This window comes from Carcharhinus amblyrhynchos, chromosome 18 (assembly GCF_965287045.1).
Source record: "Carcharhinus amblyrhynchos chromosome 18, sCarAmb.v2.hapA, whole genome shotgun sequence".
Classification (NCBI taxonomy): domain Eukaryota; kingdom Metazoa; phylum Chordata; class Chondrichthyes; order Carcharhiniformes; family Carcharhinidae; genus Carcharhinus; species Carcharhinus amblyrhynchos.
This window is the reverse complement of record NC_137341.1, coordinates 49808762-49829561: the sequence shown is the minus strand read 5'-3', so window position 1 is coordinate 49829561 and position 20800 is coordinate 49808762. Positions and strand designations below refer to the sequence as shown.

Below are 20800 nucleotides of genomic sequence, written 5' to 3'. Positions count from 1 at the left end.
GGGCTGCTCTCCAGTCCCGGTCCCGAGCGGCGGGCTGCACTCTCCAGTCCCGCCTCCGTTGCCGCGCACGGCGCGTGGACCAACCGGCCCAGCGTGCCGTCGACGTCATCACGCAGCCAGAGCCCCGCCCCCGACGCTAAGCCGGGCTGCCTGCGCCTGCGCGAGATTGCTGCCTGTGGGAGTTATCACCGTTGATGTTAATGAGGAAAGGTAGACAAGCTGACAGTGACGTTGAGCAACCTGAGCCCGTACTCGCTGCAGTATTGAAGGCTGAGAGGCAATCTTATCAAAACCTTTAAGATTCTGAGGGGATGTGCCCTTGTGGTTAGGTGGTTTGGCCATGCTAAGTTGCCCCTTATTGTCAGGAGAACTAGCTATGGTAAATGCGTGGAGTCGTGGGGATAGGGTCTGGGTGGGATTGTGGTTGGTGCAGGCTCGATGGGCCGAATGGCCCCCTATACTGTACAGATTCTCTGATTCTATTGTGGTTAGCACTGCTGCTTCAAGGGGCTAACCCGAAAGCTTGCGAGTATATTATCAAATAAATAGGTTGGACTAAAACCTGGTGTTGTCAGACTTTTTACTGTGCTTCACAGTACCAGGGATCGGGTTCAATTCCAGCCCCAGAGAAACTATCTGTGGAGTTTGCAAATTCTCCCTGTGTCTGCATGGATTTCCCTCCCCCCCACCGGTGTTCTGGTTTCCTCCAACAGTCCAAAGATGTGTGGGTTAGGTTGATTGGCCGTGCTAAATTGACTCTAGTGTCAGGCGATTAGCAGGGTAAATATGTGGGGTTATGGGAATAGGGCCTGGGTGGGACTGTGGTCAGTGCTGACTCGACGGGCTGAATGGCTTCCTGCACTGTAGGAATTCTACGACTCAATGATTGTGGGAGAATCAGGAGCTGGGTGAAGAGTTTAAAAGTTTTGATTTATTAGTGTCACAAGTAGGTTTACAGTAATACTGCAATGAAGTTACTGTGACAATCCCCTGGTCACCACACTCCAGCGCTGGTTTGGGTACACTGAGTGAGAATTTTACCATGATCAATGCACCTAACCAGCATGTTTTTCAGACTGGGAGGAAACAGGAGTACCCAGAGAAACCCATGCAGACACAGTGAGAACGTGCAGACTCCATACAGTCAGTCAGCCAATGCCAGGAATCGAACCTGGGTCCCTGATGCTGTGAGGCAGCAGTACGAACCACTGTGCCATCGTGCCACTCACATGGAGAAATTTCTTCTTTCAGAGAGATGGTAGGGGTATAGTCTTTGGAACTGCCTTCCACAGAGAGCAATGGAGGCAGGGGATTGAATCTATCCAAGGCTGGGTTAGACACATTTTTGATTGATAAGGCAGTCAAGAGCATTATGAGTCAGGTTAGAAACGCCAAAGTACTTAATGGAGACAGTCTGAACCATAAGTTTTGCATCTTGAATTTGGCTAGGATGAGCATGAAATGTTTCAATTTAGGTATGATTCAATAACCCACGAGAGAGCTTTCATCAAACAAAGTTTATTTAACAATATAGTTACTTTGTATAGAAAGAAAATTAGCAATACCTTTCATCAATTACAAACAAAACAGAAATAAAACGACAATAATGTATTAACCCTTAATTGAATACTAAAGCTGTTCCAACAAACCAAAACCTATCATAAAACCATTTTCACAGTCTTAACACAGCATAAATTAAAATCTACTTGACTAGAGTGGAGTCTTTTCGAAGACTGCACTTTCTTTTCGGAAGGCAAAACACTGCCTTGAGATAACCAGCACAATTTCCACATAGAACAGAGAGAGAGAGACTTCAGCCTCTTTCTTGCTTGATGCCCCTGCTAAAACTGCAGCCTCAGAATTCTCAAAACTGAAACCTTAAACTCACTGGAAAGAAAAAGAACTGTTCAAAAACACATGTCCTTTGCTCCTAACAATGCAGGATCGTGAAGCTACTCCCAGAGTAAAAACAAACAACCCAATTTAAGCCACTTAAGGTGCAATAGAAAGGCAATTCCAGTCAACTCAGCGACAATAATGACATCACTGAAGCTGTGAGCTGCAGAAATCATGTTTTAAAAAAACTTTTCTTGAAGGAACACTAACATCACAAGAGTTATGGGAAACTTTGGGAAAATGGAGCCAAGGTCACAATCAGAACAACTATGATCTTATTGAATGACAGAGCAAATTCAGTGGGCTGAGTGGCCACTAATCCTGCTTCTCTTTCTTAATTCTTATCAGTAATCAGACCATAAAAAATAACAAAAATAGGCCAGTCAGCCCTTTGAGTCATTTGATAAGATCATGGTTGATCTAACACTCATTCAGTCATTTTCCTGTCTTATCTCCATAACCCTTAATTCCCTGACTGATCAAAAACGTATCGTTCTCAGCCTTGAAAATGTTCAAGGACTCAACCTCCACAGCTTCCGAAGGCGAAGAATTCCAAAGATTCGCATTATTCTTGAGAAAAGAAATGATTCCTCAGATTTGCCTTGAATGAGCACCCTCTTATTCTCTGACAATGCTCTTTGATCCTACATCTTTCCATGAATGGAAACATCTTCCCAACACTTATCCTGCCAAACTTATCCCTCCCCAACTCCCCATCCCCAAGAATATAGATGAATTTGTAGCAAAATTATGTTGCAGTAAAGACATTTTACAGTCAATACTTTGACCATTGGCTGAAGAATGCCCAGACAGAAAAAAACAGTTCAAACCAATATTCTTATTTTGACACAGGGTCATCTGGACTTGAAATGTCAGCTCGTTTCTGATGGATGCTGCCAGACTGGCTGAGATTTTCCAGCATTTTCTCTTTTGGTTTTTTTGTTTCCCTGTTTCATTTCTTTCCTTCTGGTTGGCACCCAGCTGCACGCTAGGGGTCTCAGGGGGAACTTTATCACTATTCCTTCACTGTCACTTAGTTAAAATTCCTTCCCAACTACTGTTGGTGTGCCTACACCAGGTGGACTGAATCTTTGAAAAAGGTGCCTCATCATCATCTTCAAATGGCAATAAGCAACAAATGCTGGTCTTGTTAATCACACTCAAGGGAAGGTGATGGCTTAGTGTTTTATTGCTAGCCTATTAACCCAGGAGCTCAGCAAATGTTCTGGGGACCTGGGTTCAAATCCTGCCACAGCAGATGGTGGAATTTGAATTCAATAGAAATATCTGGAATCTACTGATGACGACAAAACCATTGTCGGGAAAAACCCATCTGATTCACCAATGTTCCTTTAGGGAAGGAAATCTGCTGCCCTTACCTGGTCTGGCCTACATGTCAACCATAGCAATGCGGTTGACTCTCAACTGCTCTTGGGCAACTAAGGATGGGCAATAAATGTTGGCCAGCCAGTGACACCCATGTTCCAAGATTGAATTAAAAAAATTCAAGTCCCATGAAAGGACAACAAGAAATTTTAAAGTGGAACATGAGTTTTGTTCTGTCTTGAGTGTTACGCATTCTCTGTTAATAGTTCGTTTTGGATACAATCTTTTATGTGCAGTACCTCTTTTAAACAAAACTTCAGTGCTCATAAGAACATAAGAACATAAGAAGTAGGAGCAGGAGTAGGCCATCTGGCCCTTCGAGCCTGCCCCGCCATTCAATAAGATCATGGCTGATCTGTCGTGGCTCAGTTCCACTTTCCCGCCCTCTCCCCATAACCCTTAATCCCCTCTCTTATCAAAAACCCATCAACCCGCTTCTTAAAAATATTTAGCGAGGCAGCCTCCACCACTTCAACGGGCAGAGAATTCCAGAGATTCACCACCCTTTGAGTGAAGAAGTTCCTCCTCAACTCCGTTCTGAACCGCCCCCCCTTTATCTTGAGGCTGTGCCCCCTAGTCCTACTGTCTTTTTTGAGCGGGAAGAGTCTTTCCACCTCTATCCTATCCATCCCATTCATCATCTTATACGTCTCAATGAGATCTCCCCTCATTCTTCTAAACTCTAACGAGTACAAGCCTAGTTTATTCAGCCTCTCCTCATAGCTCAACCCCCTCAACTCCGGTATCAGCCTAGTAAACCTCCTCTGCACTCCCTCCAAGGCCAAAATATCCTTGCGCAGGTGCGGCGCCCAAAACTGCACACAGTACTCCAGCTGCGGCCTCACCAATGCCCTATACAGCTGCAGCAAGACCTCCCTACTTTTATATTCAATCCCCCTCGCTATGAAGGCCAGCATCCCATTCGCCTTCCTGACCACCTGCTGCACCTGCAGGCTGGGTTTTTGCGACTCATGCACAAGGACCCCGAGGTCCCTCTGCACCGTCGCCTGCTGCAGTTTTTCGCCCCGTAAGTAATAGTCCTTCCTACCATTCTTCCTACCAAAGTGGACCACCTCACACTTGCCAACATTAAATTCCATTTGCCATTTCCTGGCCCATTCGCCCAGCCTATCTAGATCCTTCTGCAGACTCTCCACACCCTCCGCACAATTTGCCTTTCCCCCAATCTTGGTGTCATCAGCAAATTTCAACACCCTACACTCGGTTCCCTCCTCCAGATCATCTATATAAATGGTAAATAGCTGAGGCCCCAGCACCGACCCCTGGGGCACCCCACTAGTCACCAACCGCCAATCCGAATAGCACCCATTGACCCCCACTCTCTGCCTCCTATTTGACAACCAATCCTCTATCCACGCTAACACCCTACCCCCAACTCCATGTCCTCTGACCTTCTGCAGTAACCTCTTGTGAGGTACCTTATCAAACGCCTTCTGAAAATCCAGAAAGACCACATCCACCGGCTCTCCTCTATCCACCGCCCTAGACACATCCTCATAGAACTCCAGTAAATTTGTCAGACACGACTTCCCTTTAATGAAACCGTGTTGCGTCTGCCCTATCAAGCAATTCCCTTCAAGATGCCTCGCAATTTCCTCCTTAATGACGGATTCTAACATTTTACCTACCACAGACGTTAAACTAACCGGCCTGTAATTCCCCGCCTTTTGCCTGGCACCCTTCTTAAACAACGGCGTAACATTAGCCGTTTTCCAATCCTCCGGCACTTCCCCGGAATCCAGCGACGTCTGGAAAATAACCACCAAGGCATCCACTATCACCTCCGCCATTTCTTTCAGAACCCTCGGATGCATTCCATCCGGTCCTGGGGACTTGTCCACAATCAGCCCCTCCAGTCTGTCGCGCACCACCTCTCTAGTAACAGTAATGTCATTAAGACCCTCCAGTCCTACCACCTTTCCATCGCTAACACCCGGCAAATTATTCACGTCCTCCTCCGTGAAGACAGAAACAAAAAAGTTATTCAAGACCTTAGCCATATCCCCATCCCCTACCACTAGGTCCCCTTTCTCATCTGCTAAGGGACCAACGTTCACCCTAGCCAGCCTCTTCCTTTTTATATATTTATAAAAACTCTTGCTATCCTTTTTTATATTAAGCGCTAGCCCAGCTTCATAGCTTCTTCTACCCTCCTTTATCAACTTTTTTGTCAATCTTTGTTGACATTTAAACCTTTCCCAATCCTCTTCTCGCCCACTGCTCTTAGCTCCTAATAGACGATTTCAAAGTTTGCTCATTCAACCCCTTGACACAGTCTGTAGGGTTAAGTGTTATGGCAGATTTCAGCAGCCTATCAGCAGTGAAAATAGATTCACTAACTGAATAGAAAAAAAATCATCAAACCTGAAATCTCCCTGGTCTATCAATTATGTATTTCTTACCGCCACATGATAAACAGTAACCTGTATGATGCCTATTGCGATGTTGTCCATTACTAAAGGTACATCGATAAAGATAAAATCATCATTGTCCCAGATGGCCATAGGCTGCTCTCCCCTTTTGGGGGAGAGCTAACTGGCGGTGATTTAACCTGAGGATCACCACACCTCAGGCAAGGGGCAAGGTTGAAAAGCCCTAGCTCTAGCCCTTCATAAATAACCTCAGCCAGTACGGGAATTGAACCCACACCATTGGCATTGCTCTACATCATGAACAAGCTGTCCAGCCAACTGAACAAACCTCTGTTGCCAGTACCATATATTAATACAAAATATTATCTATTTGCATGTTACTACATTTTTGTTAACAAGAGCTATTGTGGTACCCATTGTTGTCCCAAAAGTATGGCTGCCAGAGGTTAGAGTTAGGGAGGGGTTTGAATAATGTTACAATCCCAGTTGATGTTATAACAGGATGGAAAGACCCCAGAAAGACCATAACTTTTACTTTTTTAATTAAACTTGGAGGACAGAGTCACAGGACCATAAATTAGTTTTAACAACAACAAAAAAGCCTTTATTAAATGTAAAAATTTAGATTATGATACAATATTGCAGGTCAATAACACTCTCCACTCTGAATCCAAGTGAATGCTGTGGATTTCCCCTCAAATTCCACCCCCTCCACAAATGATTGTCACTTGAGCGTTTCCAAACTCCATTCCCAAAAACACACTTTAAATTCTTCTTTCACAATAATGTTTACCATTCCGAAATCCAGTCTGGGTTTTCCAAATTACTCTTTCAAACGCAACTTCTGCTCCACTTTCAACAACAAATCTAGTATCCAGATTTTATACCTCCCCTTTAGTGTTTCTTTGTCTTGACTGCTGTACAAACTGTTCACAGTTGCTTTAACTCTCAATTTCTGCAACTGTTAAAATTACATCACGTTTTGATTTACTTCTGAAGTCTGCTTTACCACTTTTGCTCTGGTTCCTGCAGTTGTCTTTTTCATTCACAACACTTTGTCTTCTTCTCCCCTTTGAATTATCCTGAACAATACCTTGGTCACTGTTCCATTAATTTCAGTCTCCTTAAGGCATTCTTTATGTCCCAATTCCCTGGTTATCTGTACTGTATCTGGTTCTTCAGGAAACCTGACTCTTTGCAGCTCCCTTGACTGTGAAGTCTTTTTTCTGACAGACATGAGAGATGGTCATTCCCCGGTTTCCTATCTTCAACTGCCGTGGCTTCCAGTTAAGTTAAGAACAAAGGAAATCCCTTTCCTCTGGAAACTGCTGTCCTTTTAAACAATCATTTCTTCTTTTCTAAGCCTGTACTTAATCTTGGTGCTACAATCCTCTCTAAATACAAGCACAGTTGGAACTGAACTAAGCCCTACACATACAAACACCTTTGTCCAGCATGAATCTAACTAGGTCTCACCCATCCTTCCACAGAAAAATTGAATTAAACCCATTTAAAACTACACCTAATTTCTAATGCTTACCAATACAAATATTACTCTCTTAAAACTATCTTTGTTTTCCTAACAGAAGGCAGACGACAATCTCAAAATTGAAATGCAGCTTGGCTAAGGGAAACATATTGTATTCAGCTGGAATTAATTCAAAGACTTTCCTGTCCTGGAGTTTAGGCAAATAAAATTTCATGCCCTCCATAAAAGATTGGCATGGAATATTAATACTTATATTTATTGTAAATTATTGTAAATGGTATTTAAGTGGAAAATTGGCAATGTGATTCACTCAAAATTGGCCCTCTGCAATGGACTAGCAAACCCAGTAAAAAGTCTCACAACACCAGGTTAAAATCCAACAGGTTTATTTGGCCGCACAAGCTTTCAGAGTGTTACTTCTTCTTCAAGTGAGCAAACCCCTCATACATTTAGGAATAGGCAATAAAATTTGCCAGTGATGCATCCCATGAAAAAACAATTTAAAATAAATCAATACTGCATAGCCATATTAGTTACAGTTATAAATGCATCACGTTAGGCATTTAGATAGCACAATGGCATAGTGGTTAATACTACTGCCTCAGAGATCCAACGGTCTGAGTTTAATTCCAGCCTCAAGTCACCGTCTGTGTGGAGTTTGTACGTTCTCCCCATGTCTGTGTGGGTTTCCTCCCATACTCCAAAACATGTGCAGGTTAGGTTGATTGGCCATGATAAATTGCCCCTTAATGTCTGAGATGTGTAGGTTAGAGGGATTAGCGGGTAAATGTATGGGGGTAAGGCCTGGATGGGATTGTGGTTGGTGCAGACTTGATGGGCCAAATGCCCTTTTTCTGCACTGTAGGGTTTCTATGATTCTATGATTGTGGGTCACCTCTGCCAGACTGTGCAAGAGCTGACATCATGTGGAATGGTAGGATATCCATTGCCTATAGCCCTTAAACTCACAGCCGCTATGAATTTTTATGTGAGTGGCTCATTCCAGGGCAGTACGGGTGATCTGTGTGGCATCTCCCAGTTGACCAAGCACAAATGCATCTGGAAGGTCACAGTTGCCCTTTACATGAAGGCTCACATGTATATCAACTCAGATTGGGACCAGGTGAGCCAAGATGCCAAGCCTTGGGTTTCACCACCTTAGCAAGCTTGTCTCAGGTGCAAGGTTTGATTAACTGCATCCACGTCGCCCTGTGCGCCCCTTGGCACCATGTGACACCATTTGAGAATCACGAAGGATACACTTTTCTTAATGTGCAGCTCCTCTGTGATCAGACAATGTGCTTCATGCAGATATGTTCCTGTTTCCCAGGATGCATCCATGATAGCTGCATCATGGGGAACTATCAAATCCCAGCCATTTATGAGGGAAGAGTGGCAGCTGAAGGGAGGGCTCCTCAGGGATGAGGGGTACCCACGCAGGAGGAGGCTGATGGCTCCACTGTGGAGGCCACAAACACCTGCTGAGACTCGATACAACAAGACTCACACTTCAATGCTTGTGCTGGTCGAACAGGTGATTGGCCTGTTGAAATAGTTCTGGTGCCTGGAACAGTCGCGGTGCCCTCCAATACAGCCCCCAGAGGGTCTCTCAAATCATTGTAGTCTGCTGTGCCCTCCACAACTTGATGCTGTAGAGGGAAAACTACCTGAACATGGACAGATGGAGGAGCATCACATCTCCTCGGATGAGGAGGATGTCAAGGAGGGCGGTCAGAGTGACCACGCAGTGGAGGAGACAGAAGAAGCCTGGGCAATAGTCAGGGCCCAACTGGGCTGATATGTGTGGATCTTGGGTGGGAGCTGGAGTGAGAGGAGCATGGCAGCTACTGAGGGAACATGGTGATTGTGGGAGGAAGGAGGGAACCTGATGTCTGGTGTTGGCAAAGAGCAAAGTGACTGAGTGAGAGATAGGGTTGGGTATGCAGCGGGAGGCTGGAGATGGTTCACTAACCCTGGCTGAACAAAGAAAATCATTCAGATTCTTTCAACACTGCTGCCGAGTCCTCTTCTGGAGTGCACTTGCAATGACAAAGGATGCCACTGCCTCCCTGATGAGAATGCTAACTCTGCTGGAAGGCCTTCTCCTGGAGTGGGGGAGAGTGTGTTCTGCCTCTGCTCCACTCCACTCCATCCAGCATCCTGGTGATGGCCCCCTCAGTGCCGCCTTCTTGCCTGCCATCTCCTGCAGTTGTTGTGGAACAAGTGCTGGGGAGCCGTTTATATGGAGCTCCCCAGTGCTTGCAGCAGTTAAGTCGCTGTGGGACGGGTAAATCAAATGCAACATATTCAAGGGCACAGAAATTATCATTCATGAGGCATAACATTTGGCCCAAAAACATGCCAGCACCGGAAAACACTCCATTTTTCGCAATGGGACCAATACTCTGGCATTTCTTGGTAAAATTTTGCCTTTTATTTACAAAAATACACAAAGTAGAAAAGCTGGTCCATTAATTCATCACTGTAATGTCTTGCTCCTTTATCTTAGTACCTTGGGGAGGTGATGGCCTAGTGGTATTATCGCTAGACTTAATCCAGAAACACAGCTAGTGTTCTGGAGACTCGGGTTCGAATCCCACCACAGCAAATGGTGGAATTTGAATTCAATACAAAAATATCTGGAATTAAGCATCTACTGATGACCATGAATGAAACCATTGCCGATTGTCTGAAAAGCCCATCTGGTTCACTAATGTCCTTCAGGAAAGGAAATCTTACCTGGTATGACCCCCCACCCATTGTAATGTTGCTGACTCACAGCTGCCCACTGAAATGGCCGAGCAAGGCACTCAGTTCAAGGACAACTAGGGATGGGCAACAAATGCCGGCCAGCCATGCCCCACAAATGAATAGATTGAATAAATGTTGCTGATGAGGCTGAAGTATAACAGGTACATATGTAACAGTTACGTTTCAAGTAATAACATATATTGTATGCCTCAACTAATTGAACTTAAAAAAATGGCTGAAGAAAGGGGAAAAGATAATAAGATTGACAAGACTATCAAACACACCAGATAACACAAAGCTTCCTAAATCCATTTTATTCTGTTTCTGTAACATCATGTAACATGTTGGGGACAATTTGTACCTAAAACAAGCTTTATGTTAGCCAAAATCAAACTGTTGACAGCTGTAATTATCAAAACAATCAGAACATAAACCATTGTAGACTGTCTAAAGAAGCACAGAATGAACATAAGAACCAAAAGATTACAATGGATTCAGAGTGAAGGGTTTCCAAAGCCAAGCGTTTTCTGCAGCTGATGAATCTCATCGAGAAGCATTTTATTTTGAAGGTTTAACTGTGGAAAACAAAACATACTGTAAATTAGCATTAATGTTAACATCGCCGGAAAAAAACTATAATGGGCAGGATTTTACAGCCTCGCTCGAGCGAGACTGGGAAATCTCGCCCGAGGTCGACAGACATTTCCACTGTCGGCCCCTCACCTGCTCCAATCTCATGGTGCATGGGGCAGTAGAATCTGAGCATACTTGTCAAAGCTTTTCATCTTTCACTCATCAGGACATTCACAAGAAAACAATGTGAGGGAAATCAGCAAATTTATACTATATGAGAAGAGAGTCTAATTGGTTTTCAAGTGGATTCTGATTTGTAGAAGCTTGCCATGGAGAATGCACCAGTTGATGGTGACTAATCTTTAACTGGCAAGCATTGTTTGAAATTTAACTCAGGCATCTTGACATGGATTAGTCATCCCTGAGGAATGAACCCACAAATGGCTATTACTTACTTTGATTAGCTGAAACAGGCAAAATGTGTGTACCTGTTCTTTCTGTCTGCAGAAAATAGGGCCCTGTGCATTATTTTATGTAGCTTCCAGTACATTCAGATGCATCACAATGCGAGCCTAACTGAATATTAAATTTGTTGTCAGGGTAATTCTGAGCACACTGAAGACAACACAGCACAGTGGTTAGCACTGCTGCCTCACAGCACTAGGATCCCGGGTTCAATTCCTGGCTCGGATCACTGTCTGTGTGGAGTTGCATGTTCTCCCCATGTCTGCCTGGGTTTCTTCCAGGTGCTCAATTTCATCCCACAGGTTAGGTGGATTGGCTATGCTAAATTGCCCCTTAGTGTCAGAGGGATTAGCTAGGGTAAATTTGTGGGGTTACAGGAATGGAGCCTGGGTGGGATTGCGGTTGGTGCAGACTCAGTGAGCCCAGTAGCCTCCTTCTGTATTGTAGGGATTCTATGATTATTTAGCAAATGTCCTATTGATGAATCACATTTAAAGTCGGATACTGTGTGCTGCATTTTGTGGGCACAGGCTGATCAGCTGTGATCTGTATGTTTCCCATTGCAAACAATGGAAGGGACATACTGTCTGATGTGATCCGCCAGTCTTTGGGTTATATGACTACAAGGCAATAATGATACCACAAACCCTTCTCCCTCCTCAGTACACTTACAGTTTTATAGTTTTCCTTTCAAATCATGCAACATTCTCTGGTGAAGAATGTTTGGGGCTGGACAACTGAAGAACCCAGGGGCTATGAAGATTTTGAACAAAAGAAGGCTGAGTTGAGACAATCTTTTCCTCTCTTGTCTAAATTTGCTGATTCCTCACAAATGCTAAGAAAATAAATTTGTCATGTGCAGAAAATTTGTCATACAAATCTGAGGCATGGGCTGATTGTAAGTGAAGCCACTCTGCTTCTGGTCTTAAAGATAAGTCTCCAACCTAGACTTACATCACAGCTATGAATGCATATATATGCTTGAAGCAGTGTGTTCAGCTTCCATTACCATTTACATGCAGTCATAATTATTTTGAAGTATTGTGTCCAGTTTTGGTGTCCTTGCTATAGACGGAATACAGCAAAGGTTTATCAGGCCAATTCTTGGGATGGCAGATGTGTTGTATAAGGAGAGACTAATTTCGTTAGGGTTATATTCATTGGCATTTAGAAGAATGAGAGGGGATCTCATAGAAACTTATAAAATTCTAACAGGATTCAGAAAAATTGTTCCTGATGGTAGTTTGGAGATAAGGGGAAAACCTTTTAGGACTGAGGTCAGGAGAAATTTCTTCATCCTGAGGGTGGTGAATCTATGGAATTCACAATCACAGAAAGTAGTTGAAGCCAAAACACATGTGATTTCAAGAAGAAATTAGAAATGATTCTTTGAGCTAAAGGGATCAAGGGATATGGGGGAAGCGGGGGAATCAGGATATTGAATTTGATGATCAGCCATGGTCAAAATGAATGGCAGAGCAGGCTGATTCTACTTTCTAAGCTTCTATTAAAACTATGAATGAAAACACGAACTGTCCAATCACAAAACTGTTGTTAGTACCTGCAAAGTTTTCCTTGGTTAGATCATAACTGGGTAGAATTCTGTCGAAAAGATAAATTTAGCTTTGGATGAAGTGCAATGGAGGTTTACCAGAGTATTACCAGGGTACTAAGGACTAAATTGGGAGCAGAAATTACATAAACTATATTTGCATTTCCTGGATTATTGATGGATGATTGGATTGAGGCGTTTAGGACTTTTGAAGAAATTGATAGGATAGAAAGAAACTTTTTCAACTAGTGGGAGAGTTTAAGACTCAAAATAAGTAAAGCTGAAAACCAATCTCACACAAAAAGTGATAGGATGAAACTCTCCCACAATAAGCAGTTAATGGCAAACCAGCCTCCCATCCACTGACTCTGTCTACACTTCCTGCTGCCTCAGCAAAGCAGCCAGCATAATTAAGGACCCCACGAAGACATTCTCTCTTCCACCTTCTTCCATCGGGAAAAAGATACATAAGTCTGAGGTCACGTACCAACCAACTCAAGAACAGTTTCTTCTCTGCTGCTGTCAGACTTTTCAATGGACTTACCTTGCATTAAATTGATCTTTCTCTACACCCTAGCTATGACTTTAACACTACGTTTTGCACTCTCTCGTTTCCTTCTCTGTGAACGGTATGCTTTGTCCATACAGCACGCAAGAATCAATACTTTTCACTGTATGTTAATACATGTGACAATAATAAATCAATCAATCAATCAATGACGCAAGCTCAATCAAGAATTTGAAATTTATAGAATTTTGCTCACAAGTATACTAAGGGATCATGGAGCCAAGGTGTATGAATGGGGTTAGAATATAGATTATTAATGATTTCACTGAATAGTGGAACAAGCAGGAGAGGTTGCCTCACTTACTCCTGTCCCTTTGATGCTTTCTGTTGCAACCTCTACAGTAAGCTTGTAGAATAGGAGGTAAACAAACAATATCAATCCTAAAACAAACCTTTAATGTATACTTATAGGTTTGCTCCGCTTCTAGTTTTCTCGCTGTCTGAAAAAAAAGAGAAATAAATCAAATTAATATCATCAAATGCAGGACAGACACGGCAAATGGCGTTAGGACTGCTTTGGAACGTTCCAAAAAGAACTGGTGTTAGAATGTATCCGGTGATTGGATCTGTTGTAATGTGACCAATGGTAACAAGCTGTAAGAACATAAGAACATAAGAAATAGGAGCAGGAGTAGGCCATCTAGCCCTTCGAGCCTGCCCCGCCATTCAATAAGATCATGGCTGATCTGAAGTGGCTCAGTTTCACTTTCCCGCTTTCTCCCCATAACCCTTAATCCCCTTGCCTACCAAAAACCTATCTACCCGCATCTTAAATATATTTAGCGAGGTAGCCTCCACCACTTCAACGGGCAGAGAATTCCAGAGATTCACCACCCTTTGAGTGAAGAAGTACCTCCTCAACTCTATTCTAAACTGTCCACCCCTTATCTTGAGGCTGTGCCCTCTAGTCCTGCTGTCCTTTCTGAGTGGGAAGAACCTCTCCACCTCTACCCTATCCATCCCTTTCATCATCTTAAATGTCTCAATAAGATCTCCCCTCATCCTTTAACGAGTACAAGCCCAGTCTATTCAGCCTCTCCTCATAGCTCAACCCCCTCAACTCCGGTATCAGCCTAGTGAACCTCCTCTGCACTCCCTCCAAGGCCAAAATATCCTTGCGCAAATGCGGTGACCAAAACTGCACACAGTACTCCAGCTACGGCCTCACCAGTGCCCTGTACAGTTGCAGCAAGACCTCCCTACTTTTATATTCAATCCCCCTCGCTAAGAAGGCCAGCATCCCATTCGCCTTCCTGACCACCTGCTGCACCTGTAGGCTGGGTTTTTGCGACTCTGCACCATAGCATGCTGCAGCTTTTCACCCTGAAAGTAGTACTCTTCCCTACTATTATTCCTACCAAAGTGGATAACCTCGACCCAGTAAACCATGTAACCAATGACAGAATGATGTGATGATCAGCTGACCAGCTGATTCAGTATAAATTAGAACTTATTGGGAATTGTGAAAAAGACTTGGAATGGCCCAGGGTGAGGCCTCAAGCTTGGAGTAATGAAGTTTCTTTATTAAACCTTTTCTTTGATTGATAAGTTGGAGTAAGTTTTGTTCTATTTTCATTGTTTTTTTTATTCTTATTGTCTTTTGGTCAACAACTGGACCATCTAATGCCCAGTCTTTAGACAGATTAAAAAAGCTACAAGAGTGGTTTGAAGATTATCAGTGAAATACATTTACAGCAAATTATATGTCCATTTGCCCTTTTTAAAAGAACAAAACTGATTTATTGGTCTGCTAAAAAACTCTTATGATTAGAATTATTCCTATTAACAGTGTAAGAGTCTAAAGATTTATGGGGATCATTTTCACCTTCACAGTTTGAGTACACTGCTCATTATAGAAGTTGCCCATTATCATTTCCCATCATTTGATTGGGAGATTACGTTTGCAACAAAAGATTTTGAAGATTGTCAGAAGTGTTCTACTAATACCTCTCTGAGCTAGAAGTGAATTATTAAACAGCGTGAAAGCTGAACTTTTTTTTGCACATCGTGTTTCCTGAACATTAGACAAGGCATTAAACCAGTAAACATTTTATTATTTTTTAACAGTTTCAGAACTAGGTGCAAATCCCAGCATGACAGCTGGCTGAATTTAATTCAATTAATAAAATAAATCAGGAATTGAAACCTAGGCCGGGATTCTCCCAAAAAAAATCCAAGTTCCCAACATGCGGGCAAATGGGAGTATTTCCTGCTGGTTAATTTAGCGCACTTACCAGAGTGAATCTCCAACACCTTGAGTACTGCAGTGCCTCAGTGGGATTCACTCTGAAAAACAGAGGCTGGGGCCTAATCCCACCCAAGAGACTGATCTGTGAGATCGGCACATGTGCAGTGCCCCCCCTCCCCTTGCTGTCCTCCTGATCAATGGCCTTCTGATCCCCCCCACCCCCTGATCACTGGCCTCCCAGACCTCCCCGGACTCAACCCCTATGCTACAGTCTCCACCCCGCCCCCCTTGTCACCGCCCAGTGCCTAGAGAGCAGTACCAGAATGCCAGGCTATCACAGCCCAAGGGACACTCCTCCCTTACCCTTGACCTCCCTAGGGTGCCCTCAATGACATCTGTTCCCCCCAGTGGGGTCAGGCACCTGCTCCCCATTAAGGAGAAGCAGTCATAAACACCGCTGGAGGGAACCACTCCTGGTAAGAAAACGCTAGCGGGCCCGGAGAATACCATCCCAGACCTGCTAATCATATGAAAATGTCCATTTCCATGACATTTCCAGATCATTATCAACTTCGCACTTGGCAGATATGCAGAAGCCCGGGCACCCAGCATGAATCCCCGTGAATCAGCTGCCAATGATGTCTTGAGCAGCGCGGCAGGCTGGGAGAATCCTGGCCCTAGCCTCGCACCATGTAATTTTCATTGATTGTCACAAAAGCCCATCTGGTTTACTAATGCCCTTAGGGAAGGAAATCTGCCATCCTTACTTGATCTGGCCTATGTGTGACTCCAGCAATGTGATTGACTCTTAACTGCCCTCTGAAAGGGCCAAATTAGCTACTCAGCTTAAGGGCAATTAGGGATGAGCAACAAATGCCAGCAACAGCCACATCCCATCAAGGCATAAAAATATTAGTTGCTGTATAAATGTCAATTCAGATATGACAACTACAAGAAATCCCTTTCCTATTTTCTCCCTTCCTCTCCAAAAGATGCTGATATATGGTTAGAAATTGTACAAGGAAATTGGATGAGGTAGAGAAGGCATAATACCTAGTGGCATTATTGCCAGACTATTGATCCAAAAACTCAGCTAACATTCTCTGTCCCAGGTTCAAATCCCACCACGGCAGATGGTGGAATTTGAATTCAATAAAAAATATCTAGAATGAAGAATCTACAGATGACCGTGAAACCATTGCCGATTATTGGAAAACCCATCTGGTTCACTAATGTCCTTTAGGGAAGGAAATCTGTCATCCTTACCTGGTCTGGCCCATGTGTGACTCCAGAGTCACAACAATATGGTTGGGCAACTAGAGATGGGCAATAAATGCAGGCCAGCCAGCGACGCCCATGTCCCACTAATTTTAAAAAAATTAGTTAGGTGATCATTTTTGAGTTTGGCTGGTATGTCTTTTCAATGGAGGCTATCATACTATAGGAAGCAGAAGCAACCAAAATCCTGTCTTCACTGAACATTCAGAATGGTTTCCTCCTTTGCTGTAATAATTCTGTGATCCTGACATAAGACCCATAATGGGTTGCACATCGGTTAATTTGCACAATACAAGGTCCCACAAAAAGCAAAGGATCAGTTGATCTGGTTTGGTGGCATAGCTGAGTGTAAAATACTACTCAGACCATTGCTTTGAACAGTACCATGGGATCATTCATAGTTAACTGAACCAGGAGTATCTTTGTTGAATAATGTATCCAAAAGATTGCACCAGATAGATGCTGCACAATCCCAGTATTTTACTCGGGAGTCAGCCTAAAGCAGGTTTTCAGTTCCGAAGTTGCAGCTTGAATCCACCCGCTTACCCAAATTGAGACTAAATGGTAGCAATCTACTGTCTCCTGGTGAAATCAGCCAACTCAGCACAGACCAAAGGTTGAGTTTGGATATTCTCAATCTCCGTAACTCCACGGTACACCATCCACTTTGCCAATTAATTTTTTGAGGGAAATGAGTTCTGAAAATTTGAGTGAATTAGCATTTAAAGTTAATTAATTAGTCATAATTAAGGCTTACGTTAACACTGCAATGAAGTTACTGTGAAACTCCCCAAGTTGCCACTCTGACACCTCTTTGGGTCAATGTATCTAACCAGCACATCTTTCAGAATGTGGGAGGAAATTGGAGCACCCGGAGGAAACCCACACAGACATGGGGAGAATGTGCAAATTCCACACAGACAGAAGCCCAAGCCGGGAATCGAACCTGGGTACCTGGCGCTGCGAGGCAGCAGTACTAACCATTGTGCCACCATGCTGCCCATAGCATTTAATGATCAAGATGACCATAACTAATTAAATCTGTCACAGTTTGAAATCTTTTCCACTCATAAACTCCGTACCTTCAAGCACACCAGTGTGAGATAGCCCCAGACCTCTGGATTCATGTTACAGAGAATATTTGCTTCACAGAGTGCATCTTCAGCATTCGCCAATTCGTTAAGCTGAGTAGGTACAAAAAAGAAACATAAAGTTAACCCCTTGATTTTGAGCAAGGCATTGCAAAAGCACCTATCAAAGATCAAAAATAACTAGCCTCAACGATGCATCCCTTGAATCATGTATATAGAGATAGAATCATAGAAACCCTACAATGCAAAAGGAGACCATTTGGCCCATTGAGTCTGCACTGACAACAATCACACTCCCTGTCCCCACAACCCCACACATTTACCCTGCTGATCCCTCTAACCTGCACATTTCGAGATACTATGAGCAATTGACAATGGCCAATCCATCTGACCTGCACATCTTTGGATGCACAGCACTTGCACAATTTTTTCGGAAAGTTATTTGCCATTTATTTTTTATGAATGTTCCTTCTAATATTTACACCTCTCATACACAATACATTAGTCTTTGGGAAGCTTAAAACACAATTTAAGACAATGCAATTTCAATTACATTTTGAAAATCAATGTTGTTGTGTTTATAAATGGAGCAATTCATTTGAGTAAGGGGCTTAAGAAATTGCTATTTAAGCTTCACGATCTGGAATTTGCACTTCGATCTCCTCTACCCTCCTTTAAGACCCTTTCCCCCTTAAAAGCTATCACTTTGGCCAAGTGTTTGGTGACCCACTCCTTACATCTCTTTCTTTGGCTTAATGTCCATTTTGGTCTCATTAAGCCTCTGAGATGATTTTCAATTTTCAGGGCACTGTATAAATGCAAATTATTGTTACTGCAAATTAATGGTTGGACAGATATTAGTTTAAAATTATTATGGGTGATCGAGCACCACAGGAGTGAGCTGTCTTCTTGAACCTTTCTCCATTAACTCTGTTCCTCTCTCCACAGATGGCGCCTTACATGCTGAATACTTCCAGTACTTCTTGTCTACTTACCCTATAGCAGGCTATGCCAACTCCTAACCAGGACAAGCAGGATGGTGCTCTTTGGGAGGCAAAGAGGTAGGTAGATTTGGCTGATTTATACTGAAGAAACACATTAGAAACTCAATTAGTTGGTTTATAAACATGGATAAACTGTAAAAGCAAATAAAGCTGCACTGTAACAGTGGTCATGCCTGGTTTTCAATGTCTAGTGTAATTCATTGTTTTATGTCAACAACCAATTGTATAAAGTACTGAGATGAAAATATTTAATATAGTCCTAAACCTCAGGGAGGCGATTTTCGGGCCAACTTTTGCCTGGTGCAAATTCTGTTCTGTTGGGAAAATGCCGGGATTTGCACTGTGCACCAGACAGTTTGGGGTGTTCCTGGGCCCTCCCAGCAGATTGTATTCTACTTCACATCCAGTGAGGGCATGAACCGGATTGCCATTCAGTTAAATACATTTTAATATTTAAGATTGGCTTAATGTTGAATCTTAGGGTCAGAGAGGTCTACAGCACAGAAAAGGCCCTTCATCCCATCACATCTGTGCCAATTAAAACAACCACCTAGCTATTCTAATGCCATTTTCCAGCACTTCGCCCATAGCCTTGACATTGCAAGTGAATATCTATATAATTCTTAAATGCTATGAGGGTTTCTGCCTTCACCTCCCTTCCCCTCGGACATCAGCTTCCTGTTTCCCATCCCCTGTCATTTTGCCACATAGACAACCCCCTCACCCCCCCAACCCCACCCCTTCCCCTCCCCCCCACCCCCCATCAACGCTAACTGGGATTAGGACCCTCCATTCAGGCCCCGTCCCCTTGGCGGTGCCCAATGAGTTTCTGGATTACTAGTCCAGTGACAATGCCACCACCTCCCCTTCACCTTTGAGAAAACATTGTGGTGCCCAAACACCAAATGTAAACTGCTGAAAAAAAGCCTTGATACTTTATTGGCACTGAATTTTGGAATTACTGCTCGGCGTACTAACATAACTTCTCTTGGGGCAGCCGAATAAATTAGATCAACAAATTGAAGGATAAATTAAAAGAGTTAAAGAGGTACTGTCTCAAAGTAAACAGAATCTTAAAGGAAACTTAAAACATTTCGTGGAAAATAGTAGAAATCACTCCCACAGAAAATAGTTGAGGGAAAACATTATCTGATTTTAACAAGAAATTAGGTATAGCTCTTGGGGCTAAAAGAATCAAGGGAAATGGTGGGGAAGGGAGGGATCAGGATATGAATTTGATGATCAGCCATGATCAAAATAGCCGAATGGCCTACTCCTGATTCTAGTTTCTCTGTTTCTGTAGGTTTCTACATCAAAACAAAATATGATCAAAGGGGCCAATAAAACACGCCAATCTCTGCAGTGCCCACCAGGCACAGAACTTTGGAAATTTAATTTCCAAAGATATTGCAGGTGTTTTTCAGAGCATTTTGAATTGTAATATTGCAACCACCTCTTAATCTTAATATGCAATAGATACATTATTATACCTTTTAGTACAGTACAGCAGATTGGATTTGTATAAATTATTACAATTGCATCACAAATTTAATCATTTAGCAATACCATTAGTAAAATAAATGTTATTTTAATACTGCTATATATGTGAAACAAAATGTTATGTGGCAATGACTAAGATTAAACCATTTCTTCCCTGGGTACAAATGACAATAATATGGTAAATCACCAATAAAATGTTATCTGAACACTTTAGTGAGATCATTTCATTTTAATCGTTTGAACCTATGTATATTTCCTGTGAAACTGAACTAATAACTAAACTATCCTTACTGATTGAACATTTTCTTCCTGCAGATAGATGGAGCCAAGTCTCAAGCAGATGGTATGCATGTCCAATGCATCATTCACATAACACAAAGCACGTTCGTAACACTCCTTCGCCTTACTGTAGTTTTCTTTCATGTAGCTTAGATGTCCCAGCAAGGCCCATAGATCTGGATTCTGAAACATCAGAGTTGTCAGGAAATTCAATCTTCAGCTTCCAACAAACGATAATTAATGTGAAAGTGATAGAATTTAAATAAATAGACAAAGTATCAGGAAATAGAGACGTACAAACAAGTGTCATAGATCTGGATTTTGCAGCAGTAACAATGATGGGTGTTTACATCTTTACTCCTCTGAAACTGACAGCAACTTCTGGAG

General features: G+C 42.9%; 1 protein-coding gene across 1 annotated transcript in view; it reads right to left on the bottom strand.

The window, feature by feature from the left end:
• Positions 1–10229: 10229 nt before the first annotated feature.
• cfap70 (cilia and flagella associated protein 70) overlaps positions 10230–20800 on the bottom strand; it is a 75498-nt gene continuing 64927 nt past the window's right edge. Inside the window, exons 23-27 of the mRNA XM_080206163.1 lie at positions 20426–20596; positions 18626–18715; positions 17622–17723; positions 13466–13513; positions 10230–10490 (exon numbers count right to left, since the gene is read on the bottom strand). Of these exons, the coding sequence (XP_080062289.1) occupies positions 10410–10490; positions 13466–13513; positions 17622–17723; positions 18626–18715; positions 20426–20596 (492 nt within the window). The 3' untranslated portion in view covers positions 10230–10409. The remainder of the gene's footprint in view (positions 10491–13465; positions 13514–17621; positions 17724–18625; positions 18716–20425; positions 20597–20800) is intronic.